Genomic DNA, 14,065 nt, shown 5'->3' on the forward strand with positions numbered 1-14,065 from the left:
CAGTCCAAACTCCGAGGCTGGGCGAGGCACTGATCCACGGCTGGAACGACCCGGGCAGCCTCTGGGTGAACAGCAGCCTGTCCGCGGACAGCGAACCGAGACCAGCAAGTTGACCATGAGGCTGCACGGAATTCGAGAGCGGCTGAGTGCGGTGGCCTGTGGGCTCCTGCTGCTTCTAGTCCGCGGCCAGGGTGAGGCTCCCACGGAGGGGCGACAGGGACCGGGCTCAGAGCTGCCAAATGCTGCGGAGGCAGAACCTGACAGTGCGGGAGGGAAGGTGCCTGGGAGGTAGGAGCTGGTGGAGATGACAGCGTGGAACTCGTGAGCCCCACGCGACGCCTCCCAGCCGCCCGAGGTGGGCTCCTAGAAGCGGAGAAAGGGTCTGGCTGCGGGACACCACAGCGAAGAATCAGCAGAGTACAGGGGATCCAGGAGCGCCGGGACATGCCAGGCCGGGTCGGCAGCTCTGGGTCTGAGTGGGTGAGGGATTGGGGGTGCGGGGATTCAGTCCATTTCCCTCTTAGGATTGTGGCCGTAGCCAGTGCTGCCGGCCGATAATAACAATAACAGTTTCTCGCAGCATCTGGCTCTGAGTGTGTGGCGTCCTTGGCCAGGGGGGCGCCCTGACCCCTGCAAAGGGGCCTCAGACAAGATTAGTGGTCCTTGGGGAACAGAAGCCCCCAGGGGCCAAATCCTAAAGGGGATCCAAAAGGCTGCAGTGGCTGGGAGTGATTGGCTCACGCTTGTAATCCCAGCACTTTGGAAGGCCCAGGGGGAGAATCGTTTGAGCCCAGGAGTTGGAGGCCAGCCTGGGCAATATTAGTGAGACTCGGTGTATGCAAAATATTTAAGGAAATTGGTGGGCTGTGGTGGCCTGTGACCTGTAGTCCCAACTTCTTGGGAGGCTGAGGTGGGAGGATCACTGTAGCAGGGGAGGTTGAGGCTGCAGTGAGCCTTCATCACACTACTGCACTCCAGCCTGGGTGAAAAAGCAAATATCTTTTTCAAGAGAAAAGAGCCAAAGAGCTGTTGTGTCCCTCACGCTATTTATCTCATCCTGGGCAAAGGTACAACTTGGTTTCCAGGGCAAAGGTGACGGCTCTGTGTGCCCGCCAGGCTTCTCCCGGCCCTTATCAGAAGCTCCAGGATTGTTTCCGCCTTTGGTCCTGTTACCTGAAACTCTCCTAAGTCTATGATATGACTGTCCTCCCAACCCTTTCCTAATTTAATCTACCCAGGTGGAGTCCATACTCCCCCTGCCCCATGGTGCACTCCCGCAGGGCTTCCTCCCATGCCTGCCCTTGACCACATTCTAGAATTCACCAAGAGCCCAGCAGGAAGATTTGCCCGGCCTCACAGACGGCTACCTTTTAAAATATTTTTGGCCAAGCACAGTGGCTCACACCTGTTATCCCAGCACTTTGAGAGGCAGAGATGGGAGGATCACTTAAGGCTAGGAGTTAGAGACCAACTTGGGCAACAAGACTTGTCTCTACCCAAAAAAAAAAAAAAAAAAAAAAAAGAGGCATAGTGGCACACACCTGTACTCCCAGCTACTTAGGAGGCTGAGGTGGGAGGATCTCAAGCCCAGGAGGTGGAGGCTGCTGTGAGCTGTAATTGCACCACTACACTCCAGCCTGGGCAACACATGGAGACCACGTCTGGAAAAAAAAAAAAAAATATATATATATATATATATATATATACACACACACACACACACACACACAGAGGAAATTTTGGGTTGGAACCACATTCAGGAAAATTATTGACAAGGCATAGGGTACAGGTGATGTGTGCCATCCTCTTTGGTCCCAACCAGTCTTGGCTTCTTCTCAGGGGCCATCAAAGTCCCCATGGCACCACACACAGTGCCCAGAAGTTTACACAAGAACAGATGTGTGCACTTGTCCTTGATTTTAATCTCAACAGTCATAAATTAACCCACTTTTGGGGCCAGGCTTTTCCACTTTCTAACACATAGGGTGGCCTCCACACACCCCTACATGGTAGCGCTTCTTCATACTGATTAATGGAAGGGCTTCTCTCAAGGATGAAGCAAGTAATGAATCTCTTTATTACATGAGTTGATGTAACAGGTCTCTAACCAGGGACATTTCAGCAGGTGATGTCCTTTGCTGTAACAACCATCAGGCATCAGTGGCCAGTGGCCACAGGGAATTACCTGGATAGACATCCCCTCCAGCAAGGAATTGTGTGCAGGAGCGTGTTACTGGGGAGAGGAGTGGGCCTTTTGACTTGGAGACATTGTTAAAATGTCCTGTCTGGTGCCTGTAAATGTCTACTGACCCTGGCCTCACCCACACCAGGTGGCATCAAACATATTGATCCATGTTAAACTGACAGGTGTAGGGTGGCATTAGCTCCCTAAGGCTGTTTTCATTTTTTGATTTCTTTTTTTTTTTTTTCTTGAGACAGGGTCTCACTCTGTCGCTCAGGCTTGAGTCCAGTGGTGCCACCTTGAGATACTGCAACCTCTGCTTCCCGGGTTCCAGCGATTCTCATGCCTCAGCCTCCCAAATAGCTGGGTCTGCAGGCATGCACCACCACGCCCAGCTAATTTTTGTATCTTTTGGTAGAGATGGGGTTTCACCATGTTGGCCAAGTTGGTCTTGAACTCCTAACCTCAAGTGATCCACCCGCCTCAGCCTCTAAAAGTGCTGGGATTACAGACATCAGCCACCATGCCTGGCCTGTGTTTTGACTTTTTATTATGGAAATGGGCTCAGATTTCTCAAATCCTACAGAAGCAGAACCTGAGATTCCAAAAGGGAAGGTGCCAGGCAGGTGGGAGCTGGTGGGAATAACTGCAGCAGGTGAACCTCCATGAGGCACAGAGAGGGTGAAGGCTACTCGAGGGCTGCACAGCACAAAGGGATGAGCCAAGTCTGAGGTAGAAAGAGTAGTATAACAAATCCAACATACCCATTGTCCAGCTTCAGCAATGATAAAAATCTTGTTTTTGTTTCTGTTTTAAATCAGCTTTCTCAGGTTGAATATAACCAGTGTTTACTGGAAGGCCACCTCTCCCTTGCACCATTATTTGAAGCAAATCCCAGACATCATATCATCTGTAAATTTGTCATTATGTCCTAGTAAAAGAAAAAAAAATATGTATGTATGTGTGTGTTTCCACAACATAATATGTTCTCAATTTAATCAAATATATAGTCAAACATTCCTTCATATTTATGATTTAAAAAATCAGGATTCAAATAAAGTACATATTTTGCAAATTGATAGATGATCTATCTTTCTTTCTTTCTTTCTTTCTTTCTTTCTTTCTTTCTTTCTTTCTTTCTTTCTTTCTCTCTCTCTCTCTTTCTTTCTTCCTTTTTCCTTTCTTTCTTTCTTGTTTTTTGAGATGGAGTCTCACTCTGTTGCCCAGGCTCACTGCAAACTCCACCTCCCAGCTTAAAGGGATCCTCATGCCTCACCTTCCGAAGTAGCTGGAATTACAGGCACATGCCACAACACCTGACTAATTTTTGTATTTTTAATAGAGACAGGATTTCTCCATGTTGACCAGGCTGGTTTCGAACTCCTGACCTCAGGTGATCCACCCACCTCGACCTCCCAAAGTGCTGGGATTATAGGCATGAGCCTCCATGCCTGGCCAATTCTCTTGGCTTTATACTTAAGAGTGGAATTTTTGGATCACATGGCAACTCCATGTTTAATCCCCTGAAAAACTGCCAGACTGTTTTCCAAAGCAGCTACACCATTTTACCTTCCTACCGGCAATGTATGAAAGTTCCAAGTTTTCCACATCCTTACCAACACTTATTATCATATGTCATTTTTATGTGTTTCTTGAATCTCTTTCAGTCTTCAGATTTACCCTCTGCCTCTCTTTTATGTTCTTTCTAAATTTTGTTGCATGTTGAAGAAACCAGTTTATTTGTTCTGGAGACGATGCCACCATTTAGGTTTTGCTGATTGCATCCCAGTGGTGTCTTGTAACTGTTCTTCTGTCCCTTGTCTACCGTGTAAACTTGTATTTATATTCTAGAGGCATAAGATTTGGATTTTAGGTTTTATTTTGTTTTGTTTTTTGGAGGACTACTTCACATGTGGTGCTGTGTACTTCTGATACAAAATATGTAACGTCTGATTGTCTTGCTTTTTGTGATACCACAAAATGAGTGGTTGACATCACAGTGAAAATTCAATGTGCATTTCTCTTACTATGAATGAGGTAATGCTCTCTTTATTTGAGACAGACTGATTTGTATTGCTTATTCTAAACATATTCTTATACTACTTTGTTTTTGCATGGCTGCCATATTCTTTGTTTGTAGAAATTCTTTATCTATTAAGAGGACTGACATTCTCTGTTAGGTGATTTTCAGTCACTTCCTCCCTCCGTGATCCCCACAGCAGATAGGCTGTTTTTTATTTGTTTGTTTGTTTTTGTTTTTGTTTTGAGACAGGTTCTCACTCTGTCACCCAGGATGGAGTGCAGTGATGTGATCATGGCTCAATGTAGCCTCAACTCCCAAGCTTAAGAAATCCTCCCACCTCAGCCTGCCAAGTAGCTGGGACTACAGGCATGTGCCACCACACACAGCTAATTTATTTTCTTCATTTTTTTGCAGAGACAGAGTCCCACTAGAATCTCCAAGCCAGCCTCTGTGCTTTTTATGTTCCAGCCACAGTCACACTTCTCTCTTGTAGCTCTTTTCACCAACATCACTCATGGTTTGGAGGATGCTTTCTTTATGTCATTTCTTGCCACCTTGGGCATGATATCCCTGAGGACAGGAAACATGCCTGCCCAATTCCCACCATCATCCTACTGTCACATGACCTGGCACACAGTTGAAAGGACACTCTAGTTCCAACAAGGGCATGTGACTCTTTGTTTGAGTGTCTTAGGGGTGAATGATGGTGCCAGGCCCCAAGGAGCCTCAGCCTGGTGGGATGGAGACAGACCCAGGGAGGCAGAGTGGGAAGGGACTATTACAGGCAGGAAGTTCGTAAAGCCTGTGTTTATATCAGGATCCCTTGAGCTGAGCTGAGGGTGGCAAGGAGGCAGCAATACCAACAGTATGGGAGGGCAGCTGATTGGTCAAACCCAACCATGATGTCTGTCTCTCTGCCCACAGGCCAGGACTCTGCCAGTCCCATCCGGACCACACACATGGGCCAGGTGCTGGGGAGTCTTGTCCATGTCAGGGGCGCCGATACCGGGGTCCATACCTTCCTGGGAATTCCCTTTGCCAAGCCACCTCTAGGTCCACTGCGATTTGCACCCCCTGAGCCCCCTGAATCTTGGAATGGTGTGAGAGATGGAACCACCCATCCGGCCATGTAAGCTCTCCCAGGGGTCCAGGGAACTCCATGCCCTGGGGCAGGGATGGGGGTGCACTGAGCTCAGCTAGGCTGCAATTGTCATGTCACCTAAACCCCCACAGCCAGTTTTCCTTCTGAGTTTCGTGGATTCCCACGTGCATTTTTCCAATGAGCATGCTGAGGCTCGGGAGGGTGAATAACTTCTCAGACTCCTGGCTCAAGGCTTGGCATTTGGGAGGCATTGGCTCCAGGTGCTGAAGGGAGGGGCAGAGACACAGCTCTCCCCAGATTCTGGTTATGCCAAGCTTTCTCTGCCACCAGTGGCAGGTGTCTCTGGGAAAGTTTCGATGTAGCTCTATGAACCTTGTAGGAGCCCCTAACTCTAGTGGCAGATGTTGCAAATAGCTGAAGAGAACAGTAGTGGTAGCTTCCTGGGGACCTGCACTCTCCACAGTCACTGTGTCCACCGACAGGGCCAGGAGCCATTGGCCAAGAGACGTGTATATTTTTCCAACTGGAGGCCATGTGGGAATGATGAGTTTTGGAGAATTTAAACTTGGGATGAGGGACATCCCACTGCCCTTCTCATGAGAAATTAACATCCATTCACTCATGTAGCACACATGTGTGGGCTACTCCCCCATCCCAGGCCTAAGGGGGTACAGCGATATAGTGGTGAATGTCAACACATGCAGCCAATGGTTCTCATAGAAACCCCTGAGAGTCAAGGTTTCTGGTGTCGGGAGGAATGATACCCAAGGTCCTCAATGACCTCAAGACCTCCCTGGAAGTCCAAGCTCCATCCCAGCTTCCCCAGAGCCTGTGGCCTGTAACTTGGTGGGAAGGGATTTTTGGGAGGGATCATGTGTGGGCAGGGTATTGTGAGAGGGGCTGAGGGTGGCTGGGAGCACAGCTGAACCCAGGGTCTGGTTTTGGCCACAGCCTGGCCCCTGGACTGATTATTTACCCTGGTTACTAGGTGTCTGCAGGACCTCACTACACTGGAGTCAGAATTTTATAGCCAGTTCAATGTGACCATCCCTTTGGTCCCCATGTCCGAGGACTGCCTGTACCTCAGCATCTACACGCCGGCCTACAGCCATGAAGGCTCTAACCTGCCGGTAGGTGTCAGACCACAGTTCACTGGGGGTTGGAGGACAGTTCTTCTGCAAGTAGGTAGAAAGGACAATATTAGCACAGGCCCTGCTGCAGAGTGGACTGTGCTGAGAAGCTTCTCACTCTCAGGTCTGAGAAATGCTCCTTACCCAGGCTGGGCAGCTGATCCCCGGGCATGAGGTCACAGAGTTCTGGCTGCTCCCAGAGGTCAAAGGCTGTGGCTCTGGGCTGGACCCAGGACTCACCCAGCCAACTGATGCGCAGGACATCCACCTAAGTGCCCAAGGGCTGCACCTTGAGGTGACCAAGAACCCCAGCCATGGATAATCTGTTGGGTCTATGAGAATGGGCACACACAAAAACTTTTTTTTTTTTTGAGACGGAGTCTCACTCTGTTGCCCAGGCTGGAGTGCAGTGGTGCAATCTCGGCTCACTGCAAGCTCCGCCTCTGGGTTCATGCCATTCTCCTGCCTCAGCCTCCTGAGTAGCTGGGACTACAGGCGCTGGTCACCAAGCAAGGCTAATTTTTTTTTGTATTTTTTTAGTAGAGACAGGGTTTCACCGTGTTAGCCAGGAAGGTCTTGATCTACTGACCTTGTGATCCGCCTGCCTCGGCCTCCCAAAGTGCTGGGATTACAGGCGTGGCCACCGTGTCTGGCCACAAAAACTTTTTTTTGTTAGAGATGGTATCATGCTCTGTTGCACAGGCTAGAATGCAGTGGCATGAACATAGGTCTCTATAACCTCGAATTCCAGGGTGATCCTCCCACCTCAACCTACCGAGTAGCTGGGACTGCAGGCCTATGCCACCATGCCTGGCTAATTTTTAAAACATTTTCTGTTGAAAGGGGGTCTCACTATGTGGTTCAGGCTAAGGACATTTTTGATTAATGTTCATGTGGAGCTGTCAGGGAGACGCCCCTTTTCTTTCCACTTCGGTGAGTTTTCTGGGACAAATGAAACCAGGCTTTGATACAGGGGCTGGTCTTCCTGATAGATCTTGGATGCTTAACAATTGGCCCATGTAATGAATTTGTGCTGGTGTTCTAATGGGGAGGTAGACAGAGGCAAAGCACTGGTTGGTCTAGGTAGTGGCCCTGGTGGGGTTCAGGCTGGGTGGGAGCATCATGGTAGCTGCCTTGATTTCCCCAGGTGATGGTGTGGATCCACGGTGGTGCGCTTGTTATTGGCATGGCTTCCATGTATGATGGTTCCATGCTGGCCGCCTTTGAGGACGTGGTGGTGGTCACCATCCAGTACCGCCTGGGTGTCCTGGGCTTCTTCAGGTGAGACTAGGGCTGGGCTGGGCCTTGGGGGCTGAGCGGGGCCAGGACAGCCCTGTGATCCCTGTCCCTGCTACTTCTCAGCACTGGAGACAAGCATGCAACCGGCAACTGGGGCTACCTGGACCAAGTGGCCGCACTACGCTGGGTCCGGCAGAATATCGCCCACTTTGGAGGCAACCCTGACCGTGTCACCATTTTTGGCGAGTCTGCGGGTGGCACGAGTGTGTCTTCACTTGTTGTGTCCCCCATGTCCCAAGGACTCTTCCATGGGGCCATCATGGAGAGTGGCGTGGCCCTGCTGCCTGGCCTCATTGCCAGCTCAGCTGATGTTATCTCCACGGTGAGTGCCCTCAGCTGCAGAGGCCTAGGCCTGCTACCTCCTCTCATACCCCTCAGAGCCTCTGTCTGTTAACCAGGGATGACAAGAGCCATTCAGGAGCAGGCACCAGGAGCTGCCGCCTACCTTGGAATTGCTGGGGGGCTCCAGGGTCAGAATGCACATCCTTCTGCCATTGCAGAGGCCAAGTTTGTTCTGTGGCCTCTGTGCAAAGTTGTCACCCTAGGGATCCCCATCATGAGGAGAACCATCTAGGCAGATGGGATGGTCCTTCTTTCTGGGACTTCTGAGTTGGAACAGTGTCAGAACTGCAGGAATTCATATGCAGTACCCTGTGAGATTTGGGGTGCCCCTGCCCCCTGCCAGGGCCTTGGAAAACTCCCCTCCTCTACCTGGAAGGATGAGCCAGCCCCTGCCTGGTCCCTTTGCAGGTGGTGGCCAACCTGTCAGCCTGTGACCGAGCTGACTCTGAGGCCCTGGTGAACTGCCTGCAGGGCAAGAGTAAAGAGGAGATTCTTGCAATTAACAAGGTCGGTCTAAACAGATGTGGGTGTAGAGAAAGGGGTGCAATAGGCATGGGGCTGGCAGGCCTGCATGGCCCTCATATCCCCTGGGCACATTATCTCATTTGCATGCCTGGGTGTCATAGCCCTGGGTGGGGACAGAATGTCGGTGCATGCTGAGCCAAACATTGATCTCCTGGGGTGGATATGAGCATCCGGGGATGAATCGGGAAGGAGTGGAAGGTACTCAGAGGGAATTGGAAGGTGTCTGGGACCTGACCTTGTTCCCTGACCTTGCATTTCCCCTCAGCCTTTCAAGACGATCCCTGGAGTGGTGGATGGGATCTTCCTGCCCAGGCATCCCCAGGAGCTGCTGGCCTCTGCTGACTTTCAACCTGTCCCCAGCATCATTGGTGTCAACAATGATGAATTCGGTTGGATCATCCCCAAAGTGAGGCCCAACCCAAGCCCTCAAGTGCCTGGGGAGCCCATCTGGTAGTGGGGAGTGTTCAGGGCTTCGTAGTTCCAGGCTCATCCCATCCCCAACTACAGACTCTCTCCTGGCCACCCAGGTCATGGGTATCTATGACACCCAGAAGGAAATGGACAGAGAGGCCTTCCAGGCTGTTCTGCAGAAAATGTTAACGCTGACGGTAAGGCTCCTGGGGTCCCTTGCCAATGGAGAAGGGCTCCTCTCCTGTCCTGAGGCAGAGGAAATTCAACCCCCAGATACCCTGCCTATGTAGTGACCCCCATGAGCAAAGGCCCGAGTGTGTGTGTGCTTCGGGGTGGGGTCACCTCAGAGCCTCGCCTTTGCTCCCCCTTCCTGTTCATTTCACGGTCCATCTCCCCAAGCCCGAGGCCACCTCCTCCCTGCCCCTGACATCCAGCGTAACCTGCCTCTTCCTGATCCACCTGGGGTAGATGTTGCCGCCTACATTTGGTGACCTGCTGATGGAAGAGTACGTTGGGGACAATGGGGAGCCCCAGAACCTCCAAGCCCAGTTCCAGGAGATGATGGCAGACTCCATGTTTGTGATCCCTGCACTCCAAGTAGCACATTTTCAGCGTGAGTATATTTGGACCTAAGGCCTGACTGGCAGGGGTACAGCTCAGGGCTGTGGGTCCTAGGTGCGACCTGCTGCTGTCCGGGTCCCCACCCATGTTTTTTGGGCCCCTGGGACACTTGAGGTCCATCACTGCAGTAAATCCTCACGGCTAGCCCAAGAGACAGACATTTCCCCGTTTCACAGATGAGGAAATTGAAGTTAGGGACTTTCAGTGACTTGCCCAAGATGATACAGCTAAGAAGTCCGAGGCCATGATTTATCCCGTCTCTTCCTCTGCTCCTGCCCCAGCCTGGGGCTCCACACCCCACTGTCCAGATTCCAGCCAGCTTTGGACCTGGGTATCTTATCCCCATGGGTGAGGCCAGAAGTCTTCAGGGGAGGGGCCACTGTGTCACGGGCTGTCCACCCCACAGGTTCCCGGGCCCCTGTGTACTTCTATGAGTTCCAGCATCAGCCCAGCTGGGTCAAGAACATTAGGCCGCCGCACGTGAAGGCAGACCATGGTGATGAGCTTCCTTTTGTTTTCGGAAATTTCTTCTGGGGCAACTACAGTGAGTCTTATTCCTTTCCCGGGAGGTGGGCTGGGTCCCTGGCTGGGTCCCTGAGGGGTGATTAATTGTCCTCACTGCCCAGATAAGGAAACTGAGGCTCAGAGACAGGATGAGATCAGGCGTCCAAGATGTTACAGCTCCAAAGGCTGTGTCAGGATTAGAATTCATGATTCTTCAGACTGTGGCCTGTGCTCCCTCCATCCCTCCCCACACTTGGGTGTCTGCCTGGTGCAGCGAAGATGTTTCAGGGACATGTTTGTTTCTTCAATGACTGCCAGTGACAGAAGGGAGAAGGGGCCTTCAGGGCCAGGAAGGATGGAGTCAGCCAGAGCCTGGGCTAAGGGGAAAGTTTGGAAAAGGGGAGGACTGGCTTCTGAGGGCAGTGGGAGAAAAAGCAGAGAAATGGGACTGGGGACTAAGGGCTGGGGGGTCATGGACAAGCTCCACCTGGAATGCTGAGGTGGGCCATCCTGACCAAGACACATGTCCCCTTCCTCTCTGCAGTTAAATTCACTGAGGAGGAGGAGCGGCTAAGCAGAAAGACCATGAAGTACTGGGCCAACTTTGCTCGAAACGGGTGAGACGGCACACCCCTGCCTCAACCTCCCCGGGTTGGGGGGCTTGTGCCCATCCAGCAATCTCCTAGTCTGGGGTGACCTCATGAGCACACCCACATCCTTAATCACATGATAGCCCCTTCCCCAGCCGCGGGACCCACTTGGACAGGGTGACAGTGCCGTGGGGCAGTGGACACGCTCCATCTCCCCGCTCTACCTGGAGGGTGGGCACCAGTGCTGTGCCACCGTCAGGGTCTCCCTCCCAGAGAAAGGGACACATCAGAGCCGGCCGCCCCGCCCCCACTAGAGCTGACACTAGCTGGAGGGAATTTGTTTCCTGTTTCTGGAAGCCTCCCCACTTCTACCCCAAGCCCACCTGGCCTGCTTGGCTGCCTTGCCTGACCAGAGTCAGGGTGCTCAGGTCTGGGCTCCAGGGGCTCAGAATGACCCTCGTATCGCCCTGCTGGGACGGCATGTCTACAGGAACCCCAACGGCGAGGGTCTGCCACACTGGCCGCTGTTCGACCAGGAGGAGCAATACCTGCAGCTGAACCTACAGCCTGCAGTGGGCCGGGCTCTGAAGGCCCACAGGTTCCAGTTGTGGACGACGGTGCTGCCCCAGAAGATCCAGGAGCTCGAGGAGCCTGAAGAGAGACACACAGAGCTGTAGCTCCCTTTACAGGGTGTGGGCTCGCTTACAGGCGAGCGTCAGCCTGCTGTGCCCACACACCCACTGAGGAGAAAGAAGTTGATTCCTTCATTCACTTAGCCATTCATTCATTCTTCTGTCCATGCATTCAGAAAGCATTTATTAAGAACTTACTCAGGCATGATGACTCATACCTGTAATCCCAGCTATTGGGGAGGCCGAGATGGGAGGATGGCTTGAGGCCAGAAGTTTGAGACCACCCAGGGCAATACAGTGAGACCCCTTCTCAAAAAAGAGAGAGAGAGAGGGAATGATTAGAAACTAAATAGGAAAATTTTGAGCTTCAAGTCAGTGACAAGTAAAAAAGATTTCTAACAAACAAAGAAAACAAAATATAAGGAGAAAAAAAAACATGAGAAAAATAAAAATAAGAGAATAACAGGCCAGGCACTGTGGCTCATGCCCATAATCCCAGCACTTTTGGGAGGTCAAGGTGGACAGATCACCTGAGGACAGGAGTTTGAGACCAGCCTGGCCAACATGGTAAAACCGCATCTCTACGAAAAATACAACAATTAGACGGGCGCAGTGGTGCACACCTGTAATCCCAGCTACTCAGGAGGCTGAGGCAGGCAGGAGAATGACTTGAACCCAGGAGGCAGAGGTTGCAGTGAGCTGAGATTGTGCCACTGCACTCCACCCTGGCCAACAAGAGCGAGACTCCGTTTCCAAAGAAAAAGAGACAAAAGAAGCTACAGCATGATGTTAGTTACCAAACCTGGCACGGGTCCTCTCTTTTTAGACACACTCGATAGATCCCACCACTGAACTGTGGATGGGCAAACCCCAGTGGAAACCCACCCTCCCCAACACCCCACTGAGCGCTGGGCCCCATCCTCCCTCCCTCACCTCCACCTTCTCCCTGCCTTCTCTCTTCTCTCCTCTGAGCCCCCAGGCCTTTCCCATTTTGAGGGAGGTGTTTGAAGAATGTTGCCCACACCTGAGCATGAGAAGCCTATGTCTGTTCATCCCTGAGAGGTCTGAAAAAATAAAAATAAATTCCAAAAAAGCCTCTATCTGCCTCTCCACAAGCCCCAAGTGATCCTATATCTGTGAGTGGCCAAACGGAAACCTGGATACCGGAATCCTAGTGTCTTAGTCCATTCAGTTGCTATAGCAAAAATACTACCAGTTAGGCTGGGTGCGGTGGCCCACACCTATAATCCCAGCACTTTGGGAGGCCGAGGTGGGCAGATCACTTGAGGCCAGGAGTTTGAGACCAGCCTGGCTAACATGGTGAAACCCTATCTCTACTAAAAATACAAAAAGTAGCCAGGCTTTGTGGTGCACACTTAGAATGTCAGCTACTCAGGAGGCTGAAACACAAAAATCACTTGACCCCAGGAGGCAGAGGTTACAGTGAGCCGAGATTGCAGCACTGCGGTCCAGTCTGGGTGGTAGAGAGAGACCCTGCCTCAAAAATAAGTAAGTAAATAAATAAATATTACCAGTTAGGCCGGGTGTGGTGGCTCATACTTGTAATCCCAGCACTAACGGAGGCTGAGGTGGGCCTCCTGAGCTTGAGCCCAGGAGTTTGAGACTAACCTAGGCAGCATGGAGAAATGCCATCTCTACAAACAAATACAAAAATTATTTGGATGTGGTGGCACACAGCTGTAGTCTCAGTTACTCAGGAGGCTGAGGCTGGCAAATCACTGAGGTCAGGCCACAGTGAGTAGTGATTGTACCACTACACTCCAGCCTGGGCAACACAGCAAGACCCTGTCTCAAAAAAATAGTTTCCTCTACTGATATAAAACTTAAACAAAATACTACAGGTTACTATTATAAACTGGGTGCCTTATAACAAAAGAAATGTATTGCTTACAGTTCTGGAGGTTTGGACATCGAAGATCAAGGTGCCAGCAGATTTAGTGTCTGGCAAGAACTTGTTCTCCGGTTAATAGATGGCAACCTCGGGCTGGCTGTCGTGGCTCACATCTGTAATCCCAGCACTTTTGGGAAGCCAAGGTGGGGGATGACCTGAGGTCAGGAGTTCAAGACCAGCCTGGCCAACATGGTGAAACCCCATTTCCACTAAAAATACAAAAATTAGATAGGCATGGTGGCAGGCGACTATAATCCCAGCTACTCAGGAGGCTGAGACAGGAGAATGGCTTGATCCTGGGAGGCGGAGGTTGCAGTGCACTGAGATCACAGCACTATACTCTAGCCTGGGCAACAGCGCAAGACACCACCTCAAAAAAAAAAAAAATTAGGCCGGGCGCGGTGGCTCAAGCCTGTAATCCCAGCACTTTGGGAGGCCGAGATGGGCGGATCACGAGGTCAGGAGATCGAGACCATCCTGGCTAACACGGTGAAACCCCGTCTCTACTAAAAAATACAAAAAACTAGCCAGGCGCAGTGGCGGGCGCCTGTAGTCCCAGCTACTCAGGAGGCTGAGGCAGGAGAATGGCGTGAACCCGGGAGGCGGAGCTTGCAGTGAGCTGAGATCACAGCACTACACTCCAGCCTGGGCGGCAGAACGAGACTCCGTCTCAAAAAAAAAAAAAAAAAATTAAAACAAGCCACCCACCGAACTATAGATGTCCTGCAGAAGTGACTCACCCCGCTTTTGTAAGAAGCAAGACTGGGCTTGTCCATAGGCCCCTGAGCCTGG

General features: G+C 51.4%; 1 protein-coding gene across 1 annotated transcript; it reads left to right on the forward strand.

The window, feature by feature from the left end:
- The first annotated feature begins 42 nt into the window (after positions 1 to 42).
- On the forward strand, positions 43 to 11,813 carry LOC102120721 (cocaine esterase). Its single transcript, XM_015443156.4, has 12 exons — positions 43 to 191; positions 5,130 to 5,334; positions 6,296 to 6,437; positions 7,585 to 7,718; positions 7,800 to 8,058; positions 8,487 to 8,585; positions 8,869 to 9,009; positions 9,131 to 9,211; positions 9,483 to 9,627; positions 10,042 to 10,179; positions 10,684 to 10,756; positions 11,220 to 11,813. Exons 1-12 carry the CDS (start codon positions 116 to 118, stop codon positions 11,404 to 11,406), a joined length of 1,680 nt encoding a protein of 559 aa, XP_015298642.3. The 5' UTR covers positions 43 to 115; the 3' UTR covers positions 11,407 to 11,813.
- The last annotated feature ends 2,252 nt before the right edge of the window (positions 11,814 to 14,065 follow it).

Source organism: Macaca fascicularis, chromosome 20 (assembly GCF_037993035.2).
Source record: "Macaca fascicularis isolate 582-1 chromosome 20, T2T-MFA8v1.1".
Classification (NCBI taxonomy): Eukaryota; Metazoa; Chordata; class Mammalia; order Primates; family Cercopithecidae; genus Macaca; species Macaca fascicularis.